This window comes from Ctenopharyngodon idella, chromosome 4 (genome assembly GCF_019924925.1).
Source record: "Ctenopharyngodon idella isolate HZGC_01 chromosome 4, HZGC01, whole genome shotgun sequence".
Classification (NCBI taxonomy): Eukaryota; Metazoa; Chordata; class Actinopteri; order Cypriniformes; family Xenocyprididae; genus Ctenopharyngodon; species Ctenopharyngodon idella.
Window position 1 is genome coordinate 29,236,556 of NC_067223.1, and position 16,060 is coordinate 29,252,615.

The 16,060-nt window shown below is 36.6% G+C and overlaps 1 protein-coding gene across 3 annotated transcripts in view; it reads left to right on the plus strand.

The window, feature by feature from the left end:
• Nucleotides 1-16,060, plus strand: part of tbc1d22a (TBC1 domain family, member 22a) — a 157,957-nt gene that overhangs the window by 43,862 nt on the left and 98,035 nt on the right. For all 3 annotated transcript variants that reach the window (XM_051890141.1, XM_051890143.1, XM_051890142.1), the window contains one exon: nucleotides 2,441-2,555. In XM_051890141.1, coding sequence (XP_051746101.1) covers nucleotides 2,441-2,555 — 115 coding nt within the window. The remainder of the gene's footprint in view (nucleotides 1-2,440; nucleotides 2,556-16,060) is intronic.

Below are 16,060 nucleotides of genomic sequence, written 5' to 3' on the forward strand. Positions count from 1 at the left end.
TGATAAAAAACAAAGCGTGAAACTGCCCAACTAAACGGAACACTAATCACAATAATGGTGACCAAACATTTTAAATAAAATTAACATCAACATCTAAACCTCTGTTAATTCATGTGTTTCTCTTTCCTTCAGTGATTCTGCTTCAGGTATCTTCAATGTTGGCAAATTAAAAATTAAGAGTTCTAAATTTATCTTTGACGTCTGTCTGTTATTCAGATATTTTTGTTTAAAGTTTACTTAAATTTTACTCGTTTTAAATGGTTGACATTTAATGAATAAATTTGTTTAATTCTAACTCAATTCTATTTGTTGAATTTAATTAATAATATTGCTTGTAATCTGTTGCCAAAATTGTATCAAGTAGATAGAGCGTATTACTTTTTACAGTAAATGTGGATTGTATCAAGATGATGATAAAACATATTAAACTAAAACATACTGTTGATGAAAATGACAATACAAAATAACAGACACACAATGTTTTTTAAAGAAAAAAAATCTAAGAAAATGGTATGTGCTAGTGTGTGTGTGTAAGTTATGATTGCACCTTAAAACACTGAAATATGTACTCCTGTACATTGAATATTGTATTACAGTAGTGTACATTTATAATGTTATTTTTAGAGCTCAGGTTTTCGCAACAGCAAGGACAATTTTCACATGTGTTTGTTAAATATTAAAAATGTTTAAGTGATAATGTACATCCAGCTGGTTATCACAAAAATAAACCCAGACAGGGTGATAAAGTATATTGCGATAACCAGCTAGATATACATGATCCCACTTATTACACATAAGTAAATAATTAGACACAAAATATTGTAATATTTTAGTAGCTCATTAAACACAAGGCTTCTACAAACAAAAACAGTTCCTAGCAAGCATGTTTAAGCCTAGACAAACAAACAAGTCCAAAAAAAATGCGCATTTTAGGGATAATTTGCAAATCAATTATTACACAGATTTTCCCCTAATAATGCTGCCTTCACGTGCTATTATCGTAAATACGAGTTTCCTAGGTAAAAATTGCTCATGAACGCCCACCCATTTCAAACTTGATTACGATGAGCTCATAATCACGACTTGAAGTGGGAATTATCACATTTTCTATAGCACATGAAGGCAGCATTAATAATAAAGGGACAAATATTACCTGTTTATGATGATATAATTCATTACAGTGTACAAAACGACTGTTATACCAACAAGACAAACACTTCAACAATATTATTATATGCCTACTATTAATATTGAAATCCTCCGGTTTCATTTTACAGTAAATACAGTTGATAACTGAGGCCCAAGATGGCGCCAGCTATGTTTGAATAAAATGAAAGAGAGTGCGTACAAGGTGTGATACGAGAGACATGATAGAAACTCCGGCCTCAAAAACCCATTGCCATTAGTATCGACTGTCAAAAGTACTGACTTCCTTACCTATCGGTACTGAAATTTTAAAAATGTGACACTTTGAGCGCTGTTGAGCGGATTCATAAACACCTGATTGGCCATTGTGTTGACACGCTCATCGGATATGTCTGTGATTGGCTACAGTGATCAACGCATGGCAGCGTTTGAAAGCACACAGAAGTGTTTGAATTTGAAAGCTGGAGCGGGAGCGTTTGAAAGCAGGCGTCTATCAGCGGACTGGTCCATAATAGACAGATGTTTTCAAAATGCTTCCATGTGTATCTGTGTAAGCGCTTGGTGAAGAGCTTCACTGATGACTATTTACAACGTTTTACAGCGTTGATCATTGTAGCCAATCACAGACATATCCGATGAGCGCGTAAACACAGTGGCCAATCAGAGGTGTTTACGAATCCGCTCAGCAGCGCTCAAAGCGTCACATTTTTAAAATTTCAGTACCGACTAGGTACCGAAGTCCGTAATCTAGCTGCCTTGTTTTACATCGACATGCTCCTTCCAATGTCACAACTCTGGTATCATCTATAATTTTGAGTTTCCCCACTTGCAAATACAACTGTTTTATTAATAAACGTGGACATCATAAATACCTTATTTCCGTTTCCACTTGAAGACAGCATTGACATAGTGTTTGCGTCAAAACTGGAGTATACTTTGGGCGAAAGCCTATCCCTAGGCCTCATATAAAGAGAGAGAGAGAGAGAGCCATCCAATAATAAATATGCACACAGCTACTTCTAATTTCTCACCTTGCTGTCTGCGCCATTGAATGTTGTGATGTTAATGATTAAAAAGCTCAGAAGGCTTAATTGATTTTCTTAATTGATTGCTGGCTGGGGGTGGCTGATCCCACTGTGTCTCTAATTAAAACCGTTTGAGTGACCTTGTACGTTCATATTCTGCTACTAATAGTTTTCATGTTGTATTGCATGATTCAGTGTATCTGCAATTTGTATATAAATATAGAACATATATTCTGATATCTTCCTTTTTTTTTCTACGTTTTTTCTAGATCTTTGAGCGAATTCTGTTCATCTGGGCGATACGACATCCAGCAAGTGGCTACGTTCAGGGAATCAATGACCTTGTCACACCGTTCTTTGTTGTTTATGTTTTCGAGTATATCGGTAAGTCAGTAACCCTTTTGCAATATGATACATGTATATATAAAAGTCTCATAATTATGTATAGGGCCCTGGCAGACTCCTAAAACAGCACAGCTGTGTAAACTCGCTAGTTTTTCTGTTCTTCGCTTTTGGTGTTAAGCCAGCATGGGTGTTATACCAACTGAGATATGCTTAGTGGCATGAATTTTAATGTAATTTCTCAATCACATTTCATAATATTTCTCATAACCTGCACCTTTAAGCTCTCCCAAGGATCTTCAGTTTCTTTGTCAGATTCAATCGTTGTGGTTGTTCCCAACGTCTTTCTTTTTCTTGGACGTTTACACCTTTAAGTGCTTGATTTCTAGTATACTAAATGGGCTGTCCAGACTAATGATTCTGAAAGGGCCCAGAGGGACCCTTCCAATGGACTTATGGGACAGTAATAACCTGAACCATGCAATGAGCAAGGCTCGGCTCAATTGATGCACTCAACGGATGGAGGATGAGGATCTTTTCCCCAGGCTCTACAGTTGTTGGCATCCATGGGGATACATTTTTTCTGGGTCATTTGACCTTGTCTGATCCTCGAGAAATCAAAGCCCCCATTTTGTTTTTACAAGTTCGGTCCAATTTGTCCTTTAGGCCAGAGACATACTCTACACGAGTACACAAATCCTTTGCGTGACAGTAGTTGATCTGAAAGAGAAAGGTTGTATCGCATCACTACCCATTTGCATACATTTCTGCTCAACTTTGTTGCCAACAGTCGCAGTTGCCCGTGTCGCAGCAAATCTCAGACTTGAGAATGAGTGACTTCTGGTCGCTTTGTCACAGCAAATCACTGTCAATGTAAATGCCGCTTCGTGAATTGCGTTCTGAATTTTTTATTAATGCAGTTATTTGTGTGGTTTTCAGAATGTGCCTATGAGGATTTAGAATTAAAGGGTTAGTTCACAAAAAAAAAAAAAAAAAACTCATATACTTACCATCACATCATTCCAAAATTATTAGACTGTCATTCTTTGTTCTTCTAAACAGTGTCTTAATGAACATTTTGACTTTTAGGGATTTTCAGTGGAGAGACCGAAATCCTTCAGGTTTCTTTAAAAATATCTTCATTTGTGTTTTAAAGAGGATCAAACATCTTATGGGTTTGGAGCAACATGAGGCTGAGTAAATGATGACTGAATTTTCTTTTTTGTTTGTACTAAGCCTTACTTGCATTCTAACATACTTACATGGAGTATATTTTGGGCCTAGGCCTTGAATGGTGCGCAACATCTTATCCTCAGATGTCCTGCAGTGATGTTGCTTGATTTTGATGCACCATTTGTTATTTCCTTATTGGTTTTCTTTCTCCCAGCACAGTTTCTGGCTGTTCACGTAGCAAAATGAGATGCATACTTAATTTCTGTTTTGTATGCCTCTGTGTTTATATACAGTATGTATATTTGTCAGAAGACAACGGCAATGCCTGAAGACCTGTTCTCCAATGATAAAGATGTTTGGGACAACTCTCTCTCTCTCTCTTCACTGTGTGTGGAGGAAAGTTTGTGGAAAATGTACCTGCACCAACTTTCTCAGCAATTTATTTCCCTACAACTCCACCCGGCGCAATAAGGCAAGGTGCCATTCGTGACAGATACTCATTCAAAGTGTGCTATGTGGGCCAAGTGCTGACTGCTGAGGGCAAGCAGTGGCAAAACATCACGACTTCACTCTGACTAGAGACCCATATCCATCAATGTACGTGTAACGGTGCACACCAAGGAATCCTTACTTGTCTACTGTGTTTTGGAAGCTACTTTAAATTATGAATAGCTTTGGTAGATACAGTTTTTAAAGTAGTTTAACTACATTCAGTACAGATGACTTAAAGGGTTAGTTCACCCAAAAATGAAAATTATTACTCATTACTCATTTATTACTCACCCTCATGTCGTTCCACACCCGTAAGACTTCGGAACACAAATTAAGATATTTTTGATGAAATCCGATGGCTCAGTGAGGCCTGTATTGCCAGCAAGATACTTAACACTTTCAGATGCCCAGAAAGCTACTAAAAACATATTTAGTACAGTTCATGTGTGTACAGTGGTTCAACCTTAATATTATAAAGTGACGAGAACACTTTTTGTGCTCCAAAAATAATGACTTTTCAACGATATCTAGTGATGGGCGATTTCATAACACTGCTTCGAAGCTTTACGAAACTTTTGTTTCGAATCAGTGGTTCGGAGCGCCAAAGTCACATGATTACAGTAAACGAAGCTTCGTTATGTCATAAGTGTTGTGAAATTTCAATGGTTCACCACTTGGGGGGCGTGACTTTGGCAGTTAGAGACATGATCCGAACCACTGATTCAAAACAAAAGATTCATAAAGCTTTGAAGCAGTTTTTTGAAATTGGCCATCGCTAGATATTGTTGAAAAGCCGTTATTTTGTTTTTTTTTGGCGCACAAAAAGTATTCTCGTCACTTCATAACATTAAGATTGAACCACTGTAGTCACATGGACTTTTAAATATATCTTTAGTAGCTGTTCTGAAGATGATCGAAGGTCTTACAGGTGTGGAACGGCATGAGGGTGAGTTTTTATTGACAGAATTTTCAATTTTGGGTTAAAACTAACCCTTTAAGGATTATTAGTTGATCGAAAATTGAAGATTCTGCCATCATTTACTCACCCTCATGTTATTCCACACCTTTATGATGTTCGTTCTACTGTGAAGCACAAGGAAATTTCAATATTGAAGCTTTCAAGGGTCTGAAGACCATTAAAATGGTCCATGACTTGAGGACTACAATCCATGTCTTCTGAATCATACAATAGCTTTGTGAGAAACAGACCAGAATTACATTGGTTATCCACTGAGAAGCTTAACATCACCCTAGCTGTGCTTGGCATGTTAAGAATGAGAATAGTATTTATGACTGATTTAGATGGATCTTTTTCTCTAGTTCAAATTTGACTCGATCTTGTCATAGCATTTAACAACTTACTGGAGGGGTAGATTACCATGAAATGGATCAGAACAAAAGCTATTGTATGACTTAAGATCACATAAAATATATCGGCACTTTCATGACTTAATCGTACTGTTGTATGTATGAAGTTCGAAGGTTATTGCATGGGAAAGAGTGACTACCAGAGTCTTCAAAATCTTACAGATTTGAAATGACATAAGAGTGAGATTAGGAATTTTCTATGAAGTTTACAGTTACTTTTAATTAGTAGCTCCCCAACGCTGTTCGTCTGAAATGCTCTGGTTCAGAGCATAAGCCCCTATTTAGTCAGTGCAGAATGATATACGCCCACAAATTCCTTTTAGCAGAATTGTGTTATTTCTTTAAGGCATAGATCTTCTTGATTCCTGCTTTAAAAAATGTATGATGACAAGGCTAAATTATAGGCCAGTTAGTGCTTTGGCTGTGTGTATCTTGCTGTTAGGGCATTTCATTATTAAACAATCATTTTCATTACGCCTGTAAATAAATGCAAGAGGAGACAGGGAAAATCTTCATCTGGGCTTTTCTGTCCTTGTTCCGAGAGCCTTCAAAATAAATTTGAATATGATTTGCTTACAACAAATGAAATTGCTAATCTGCTCTGTGACTTTTTGGACTTAGAGGGCCAAGGCCTGATGGAAGAAAAAACAAACTGAAGTTAAATTCAATTCTATTGATTTGTTCTAGTAGCAAGACTGCAGGCAACCCTCCTCGTGGTAGTCAAACTATTTCACAGGAAAGAGGGCACCTGAAAGATTTTGCTTGCTTGAGTAGTTTTACAGAGCAATCAGCAGCAAGACTGGCCCACATTCATGATTCTTCTGGCCAAAAAATGTCAGCTTGGATAGGAAAAGTCCCTCTGGCCAACAGGAAATAGTTTTGTTTTAATATGTGTGTTTAGTGGTGGGTGTATCTTTAGGAATTACCATCCATTCAAAGAAATCATTTTATGAATACTCGGATGGGTGAATTCAGGGCAGTGGCAGCCAAAAGTATCAGGAAAATAAGTTCATGTTGCTCGTTTATAATTTTACAAGTGCTCCAATCACTTTTGATGAAGAGAAACCTGATAACTAAGCCCTTTTTTAAAACAGTAAAATTGGGTCAGACATCATTACTCTTCTTTGCGTAACAAGCACTTCATACTCCAGTCCAGTAGGTGTTAGAGGTTGACCGATAGTGTATTTTTCCGGTAACTAAAAAAATATGGCCATAACCAATGTATCATTACCAATAAACATTTTTAAATATTTAAACATTTTATTTTGCTCTCATGTTTCTTATAACTACTTCCAAGTTAATTTAGTAAAAACAGAAGTATAAAATGGGTTATTCCTATGTAGTTTGTGCATGTTTTCTTTTATGAAGTAAATGATCAGATGTTTAAAATCAAAAACCCAGGGATGCCCTCAACCCAGAATATTAAATCAAACTGAATCTGAACAAAGCATAAGTGATGTATTTTTTTTTTATTCCAAGTTTCTATTCTTAACCAACATGTTTTAACTGTTGTAAGGATTCAAACAGCTAATGTTATCCTCTAACCTTGTCTGCATGCAAGCAGTTCTCCAAAGTAGCAATAGTTGAGCAAATGAATTGTCTTAAATTGCTGTCCTATTGTATCATATACAAACCTTGACCTTGGCTTGGCTTCATGTACAAAGCATTAGTAACAACAAAGTGCATGCGAAGCCTGTGACTGTTTTTATTTCACTGTTACCAAACAGTAAAAATGATATATTGGTGCATAAGAAAGTAATTCATAGAGGTTTCAAAAGTAAATGTTGAAACATTTTCATTTTTGGTGAACTATTCCTTTAAATCTATGATAAGTGCAATAATAGACTGCATCGAAGTCTGTCTGCAAGCTGTTTTACATACAACACAGAAGAAAATAGCAGGTCATTTTGTCTAAGTGCAAATAGTTCTTCCTCAGAAGCGCTAATTACACAAGCCAAAGTAGAAACATGACTTGGTTTTCTGGTGGACTGATTAAACACATCTGTTAAAAGCTCTTTTGACTTGTGGAAGTTATGTAGAAATCTGATTGGAGCAATTTTCCTCTGCAATATACATCAGACATTTTTAGTTTTAATGTCATCTTCATTTGCCTTGGCTTATAGTTCTCTGTGTGAATAAAAGCTTCAAAACCATCAGACCCTTCCAATATCCCCATTCATTACTCTTTTAATCATTTGGCTTCATTTGCATAGCTCGTTAAGCTACATATGTCTATTCTATCGATATTTTTAATCTACAGTGCCGTTCTTCATGGAAGTCTCCATCTAATCAGACAGCCACTTTGTCTCGGAAGGTTTTGTTCTTCGGCTTCTCTGTTCTTTCCGTTTTTCGGTCCGGAGCTGTTTTCCCATTAGGCCACTATAAAGTTTTATAATTAAAAGGAATGAGTGTGTGATGAAATGGTATGTGCAGTAGTGTGGTACACTATTGATTCAGAAGGAAGATAATTTGCATCGTCTTCATGTATAGATTCTCAAGGAGTAATGTTCTGGAGGGCAGATGTGGATCAGTGGCACTACTGTTAAAGATCAACTGGATTGGGTGAACTATTACCATCAGTGCTGGTTGAAGGAATAAAGAGTTCTCTTACTTGGTGATCTGAAAAGTGGAGAACAAAGATTTGAGCCGTTAGTTAAAGATGGACACCAGCTAGTTCTGTTGAGTTTTACTTGGAGCTGGAAAACGGTCTTCATTGCACAAAGATGGGGTGACCTAGCAATCCTAGGAAACTTTTAAACCTTTGAGAATCTTCTGAGGGTTCCTTCAAAACTCTTCAAGCTGCACTATTGTTTTAATTTTTGTTCTGGATGAAGAGGTCAGTGTTTGGCTAGTTAACATGAGCAAGAAAAGAAGATACTTGCTAGCAGATTTCCTCCACAACCACATTTTGCTCTGTAGAGGGTAAAATCCCATCATCCTGAGCATTCCTGGTGAATGTCTTGCATATATCCACCCTGGAGGCACCATGGATCACATAGATTCCAAATAGCCAACATCTTTTAAGTCATGTGCATTAAGTTCACTAACCTTGTAACCGCTGACTCCAGCTTTCAGTCCATCTTCTGGAAGGCCTTTGTGGACTGTTCATTGACTAAGTGCCACAGGCCTCCACGGTTGAATTGAACAGTTAGTGGTGTGTGACCCACAATTGAGGCCTTAATGAGTATCGGTTTGTTCGGATTTCTCGCTTTGAAGAACTGAGCCTAGTGCTGATTTTAATGCAGGTCTGATTAACTTTCCTCATTTGCTCTAACGAGTTGTTAAGTGACTGCCTTGGGATGCCTGAGATGTCTAGTGGCAGGTATTTTCCCTCTTTTCCTCTTGGTTGAGTTCCCTCCGAGACTTTCCTGCCCTGTCGACAGCTAAAGGATACCAGCAGTTTGAATTTGAATATGTTTAAATAATGTCCAACTTTCCATTTAACCATTTTGACCTTCAGGTTTTGACAGTTTTACTTTAGAGCTCACTAATTTGTTATAGAACAGTGCAACAGTGTTGTCAAATAATAGCACATAACATTAAGAAATTTTACAATGTTACAAACCTAATGTAACATTAAAAGATGATGTAATGTTACCGAAGAACATAATGTTGCCAAATAGCATAATATTAAGGGACAACATAATGTAAGCTTAATGGAAAATGTAACATTAACAAATGACGTAACGGTAACCAATAATGTAACATAACATCAATAAAACGTGTAGCGCTAATAAATAGCAATGTGACATTAACAGAAAACGTAACATTAACAAATAAAATAGAAGTAACAAATAATATAAAATTAACCAGTAGTGTAACATTATTGAATAACACAATGTAACATTGACAGATAATGTGATGCTGTGGAAGAACATAATGTAACCAAATAGCATATTGTTACTAACAAAATAACATATAATGTAACATTAACAAATAACAACCGTAACAAATAATGTAACGTAACACTACTAATTAGCATAGTGGGAAGTTATAACATTGTAACAATAATGCAACATCAAAAATATACTAGGATTACATGATCTAACAGAAGTGGATAATGTAACATTAACAAATAACATTAACAGATAACATTAACTTTGAAACCATTCATTTTCCATAAGCTTACAATTTGTCTTCTTCCATAAGCTGAGCTATCTCTAGCTTAGTGAGCTGCATATCCATTTTTTTTTTTTTTTTTTTTTTTTCTTCATCTGAGTGTAAAATGCCAAGAATGATCTGGAAAAATTGCCCTGTCATAAAGTCATTCGTTTTCTCTGACTAATCACAGTTATTGAATATTTTTGGATCTAGTTTAATTACTTGGCTATAAAAAGCTATAAATTGAATTTCTGCGCAGATCCTAGCTCTGAGAAATCACTTTTTGTTCATTTACATCTGTGAAACGTGTCATGCATGACTTAGAGTAGTTTATAACAATTAACAAAATAATTTCTTGGAGTATTCTATGGGAATGTCACTTGGTCACCCGTGAAAATTTATTTTTTCTGTTTCGGAATGATCAATTTATTTATTTATTGGATCAATTTACATGTGCCGTTTTATTGTCTGGCCATGCTTTTAATGGCTCATGAGTTTCCCATTACAGTACATGTAATGATTCCCCTTATGCTTCAAATAAAAGCAAATGAATTCTTTAATGGGCTAATCTTGCATAATATTTCACACTCAGGGAAGTTCACCTCTTTTACTGCTGCTCTTGCGTTCAGTGCTAAGGCTGTAGTGGCAGCGAATGAGTTGTGATGTTTATCCTGTATTTTTACCCCAGTCCCTACATTCTCACATCAAACTATTTCAAGCATTGCGGTTTATTGGACTCCAGCCGCTCTGCATAATACACTCCCACTCTTGCACACAGAGCAGCAATAAAAACGTCGTAACATTTCTGAAGTCACAACAATTGCTATGGTTACATGTCCGGGGAGCCGTTTACGCTGCTGGTGAGCAGTTTTGAGACCCAAAAACTACTGCAGTTTTGCAGAATTTTTTTATGTAGTCTTAAGTGGATCCATGGGCCAAAACCCACACAAGAGCCATAACCTTCCTATGAGTCTGTGGCAGATGAAGACACTTTGTATTGATTTGTATTCGTTACATTTTTTTGCTTTTCTTTTACAGAAACTTGAATTTTACTGCATCTTTGCTGAGGGAAAGTAACTCCCCATGGCATTTTGTCTTTGTTGGTTTAACTTAAAAAAGTAAATTGCCTGGTTGCCTTAATTTTGAGTTCATTAAAATTAAAAATTTGAGTTAATACAACGACGTTGATTGGTTTAATCAACAGAAACTCAAAACATTGTTATCTGAACCACATTAATTATCTAAGTTGATTTGACAGAAAAAATGTTGTTATAACAAATCATGAAAATAATTTTTTACAGTGTGGATTTATTTGTTCAAAGTATTGAAAAAAAATAGTAATAATGTGAAGTATTATTACAATTTAAAATAAACAATTTAATAATACAATTAAAAATTTTCTGCTTAATGATTTAATGTAATTTATTCCTGAATTTTTCGCAGCCTAATTTTAATATGCTGACCCTAAAGTTTTGTTCAGTAGTGTATAAAACATTCTAAGTTAAATAATATTCTTCACAAGAGTTGTAGTCTGAAAAAAAAAAATAAATAATAAAAAATCACTCACCATTGTCCCTCATCATTTTCCAGAATCGATTGACCGGTTTTCACTTGGCCTATACGATAACTGCCATTGGCACTTTAGCCATATCTAGAGACCAGAATTTGATAGAGCTTGGACTTTTTTTGACATTGCCATTAAGGAACCACCTGGAATATCTTTGCAATCAATTAGGAAATCCCTGGAAACCACCCACAACACCCTAGCATTGTGGCGGTTTGTTGTTCACAGGCAAGCACCACTCACATTGTCTTCAGATTCATTCAGCATCTGTTTGTCAGTAGCCAAAATCTGGCATCTCTCTGAGTTAATTTCTTTGACTGAACTCTTTTTAAAAAGCAAAACAGCAACAAAAAATACTTACCTAATTAAGCCACAGAAGGGGATATTTGGCCCTCAAAAAAGGCTGTATTGGTATTTTTAAGTTTTTCTGGAACATGAAATGAGTAAGTTTGGACCTTTCCTCCAACTTCCTTTTGGAACTTCCAGCAAAACTCATTCATCTGTTCTCATTGCAAATTGTTTCTCCCCTACACTGACTTTTTCTTCATTACGACTAGATGATGATCTCCATAAATCACATATGGATCTACACCTCGTCTTTCAGCTCAACTACAGTAATTACCAACCCAGCTATTGTTATTTTACCGTGTTGAAATGGCATGTTTGCTAAGTTGAGTTCCATGTTAATTAACCTTGCCTTCAATTACATATCTGTGAATTCAGTTCGATGCTCATTAGCCAACACAGGGGGCAGTAGTGGGTGGTACTGGGTTAAAGTGTTAGGACACCTTTGCATAATCCACCAAAAAGCTCCTCCAGGCTGTCTTGGGCGATGGTTTAAATGGCTGGTGAAAGCTCGCTGTGTCCTTTTAACCTGATGTTGACCGATTGCGTTAGCCTGAAAAAAGAGGGCATATGGAGCTACAGGGATGTGTAGAGTCAGACGTCAGTAATGATTCCAGCTCTTTGCAGTTGGATGCTTCAACATGCCAGGGGGAATCTACCCTTCGCCCCTTTGTGCAGGAAGAAGATACAGGCCAACAGGAAGTGATAGCAGAGGCCAAAGAGCCTGGCTCCAGTTGAAGGGATTTGTTGTTCTTACAGCCTCTTTGTGGATACTTCATATTGACAGTTCTGTCTATACTGTAGTTCTGTCTAAACTATATCCTCAGTACTCACAAATTCAGAAACCGTAACCTCAATTTTTAGTTTTCTAGTCAGTATGCACAGTAACCATGCTCTCAATTTATCAGTACTCATTAACCATAACCATGTCTCTCTACTGGATCAAGTTCCCCGACAACTGATGTCAGCTGATATCAAGGTTCGCACTTCCTAAAGAGTCCTAACACACTAAAACACATTTTTTGGAAATGTTAACAAATACATGCTGGTTGCACGTCGCTGAAAAAAAACACAAAAAAAACAAGGACAGCACTCATTATGTTAATTATAATGGGTAACTGGCTATTTTTGCGTTTTTCTGGGCAATTTTGTTTGTCAAAAATGTTAGCTCAAATCTTCATACCAGGAATATTGGATCCAGTCTTTTTACCAGATTCCGTAAGAAAACATGTTTTGTCTGGTATCCAAAACCAGTCAGCAGAATTCCGTCTGATACCTAAAATCATTTAACAAAATTGTATTTGTTGGTACCCCTGTAGGAAAATGTGGCCCAAATCTGATTTTTTTTTTGGCCACATGTGACTCATATCTGTTTTCCCCATGACAGTGTGAACAGTACAAACCACATGGAATCTGATCTTTTCAATTCCGATTTGTGCCACTTCCATATGTGGTACTAAATCTGATACAGGTCAGATGTTTTGTAATGCGACCGCAGTGTGAACAGTCATATCGGAATTCATGTGATTTTTACGTCACTCGAGATCAACATTCGTCATGATTCTGCGCTCATGGGAGTCTATTCAAAGATTTTACATACCCAACATTATCAAGAAAGTTGTGAAAGATAGTCAGTAGAAGGGCAGTAATGTGTCAGAACTCGTAAGAATTACAGAGACAGCTCTATAATACAAGCAAAACATGAAGGCTCATATCATAAAAGTTTCGAAACTCCCTCTCTCTTTTGTCACATCATTGTCTTTATTTTTTCATATTGCCTGCGCATAATTTCGTTGGCTTTCGCGGCAGATCACACTATAAATAAACGCGAAATTGCTTACTTTAATGCCCTCCATGTTTACTTCCGAATTACAGCGCTGTGTGTGTGTATTGCCAAGTCAGAATTGGGTTACTTTTTCACTGTTACCGCGAGTTGTTTTGCAACTCCCTGGGTTGAAGCGACCTCACTAATGTGATATTTAACCCCTGGAACACAATTTTTACCGGAATACCCCATGGAAAATCGCTTGAGCATGTTTTGGACTAGTTTTGAGAAGCAATTGAGTGGATTTTGTGGTAAAAACAGCTGGGGGCTCGTCCGGGATACTCCCAAGAAAGACGGGATTGAGAAGTCATTTTCCAGCTGTCTTTTGCGCATACATGTCAGTTCAGAACCATGATCTGTTCACACTGGAAATCTGATATTGGCCACATTTAAAACAACAATGTGAACAATCAGAAAAATCAGATCTGAGCAAAAATCGGAATTGAGCATTAAGGCTCGCAGTGTGAACGTAGCCTAAAAGTCTTAAATCAGCCGAAAGCAGGTTATAGAGCGATGATGAAAATTAGTATATATTTCAATGTTAAGACTGTGTCTGAACTTACTTCCTCCAGACTTTGTCTGAACTTCATCTAAACAGCACAAATCCAAATGATCTGAAATGTATCTCTGACTCGTGGAGACAAAAACCCCTTGAAACCACACAATCATTAAACAGCAATAAAAAGCACAACAACAGCAAGGAAAATAAGTAATATAATAGAAATAAATAAATGATAAAATGCTGATAAATCATTATATGATTAAAGAGAAAAAATTAACAATACATAATAATGTAATAACATAAAAAATACTCCCTTAAAGCTACACACATCGGTTGCTATTAAGAATACTTGGATTCTTATTTATGGGATCCTCTCTGACAGCAATTCAATGGCTTCAAGGCTAGTCACTGGTTATCCTAGTTGACCATTACACTTTCTCCAATGGTAGAGTAGGTTGGTATCTCCCCATAATAAAAGCATTTCTACTAGAAACTTGCAGGCAGGTGTATTGGAGCTAAATTTAGGTAAGTGGGCCTCCAGGAGCAGGATTGGACGCCCTTTCACTAAATGAATGCAGGTATTTAGAAACATTGATTATCCTTGACACAGCGTTTGTAAGCAAATGCCACAGGTGATTCTACTGGAGTCTGGAGTCTGAAATCACAACTATAGCCGCTTTTCCTCCAATGGGCCAAACCATTCTTGTTGCTGAAACTGTTCCTTACCGTTCTTAGAACTGTTCGGCCCGACGGTGAAAAGTGGCTTTTGGTAGAACGCACATAGGCAGTATTTTTAGTTTTGTCAGGACCTCGCTGGAACAGGCCTCAACCAACTGTAAAAAAACATGGAGATGTTTTAGTTGACACATCTGGTGTGTTATTGGCCCTCATGATCCTGGGCAGAGTTGGTCTTTACATATTTCATGCTGCTAGCGTGTAAATAATTTTATCATGCAATAATAATTAGTCAAATAATTACAAAACAAGTTCCTAATTTTATTGTGTAGAAAGTGTTCTGAGTCTACTGCATTCCTGACATGGGCCAGACCTGTGACATTAATAAATCATTAAAAGCATAACCTGAATAAATGCACTGGATTAAAAAGACTATGATTACCTATTGATTATACAATATAAGAAGAAGAGATTGTAAATCCACCTCTTCATAATGTTCAGTGGTCTATTAACTTTACCAAAAAGTTATCAATCAATTGTGCAAATTCAGAAAATACTACTTTTCAAAAGTTTGAGGTCAGTATGATTTAAAAATTAATGCTTTCATTCAGCAAGGATGCATTAAATTGGAAACATTTTACATAATTACAAAATACATCTATTTCAAACAAATGCTGTTATTCTGAAATTTCTATTCATCAAATAATCGAAGTATCATGGTTTCCACAAAATAATATTAAGCAGCACAGCTGTTTTCAACATTGATAATAAGAAGACCTGTTTCTTGAGCACCAAATATATGACTTATGATAAAGAAATTCAAAAATGTTCAACCAATCAACACAGCCCTTTAACCTGTCTATAGCTTGTGTAATTCGTAAGGTGGCAACATGTCAGCGAAGACCCTTGGGAAATGATTTTTTGCAGCAGGCAGTACAGTTGGTATGTTGTCAGCTCTGGTCTGTATCTTTACAGACATCTGCTCTTTTCCTTCACAATGCGTTCAGACAGATGGTGCGACCGTGACTTCACAGGGTGGAACTGTGGTCACGGAGTCATACACCTTCTGTTTTTGTGAATTTATGTATGCGTCCATGTATGTGTGTGAACCTTCTTATTCTCACTTCAGTAATACATGGTTTTCAGTTCATTTAACAGTGTCGTACTTCATTGAGTCACTGGAAAATGTGAAAATAAATAAGAACATAAGGATGATGTTTCCAGGAATGCATTTAGGTACACTTAAAAATGTCACTGTCATCACATTCAGTTGAAAAGAGATGTTAGTAAAGCTCTAGGATCAGTTGTTTGCAGATGCTACTTGCTTTGATATTTGACTCATTTTTGCAGTGGTTTTTAAAGCCCACACTGGTGTCAGAGTAACCACAGATGTATTTCATCACATTAACTATGGACCTGGTCCACTGACGTTTAACAAACAGAAATTGTCCAAATACTCGCGTCCTCATTTTAAATGGTGTCTGTTGTTTCATTGTGTAAAA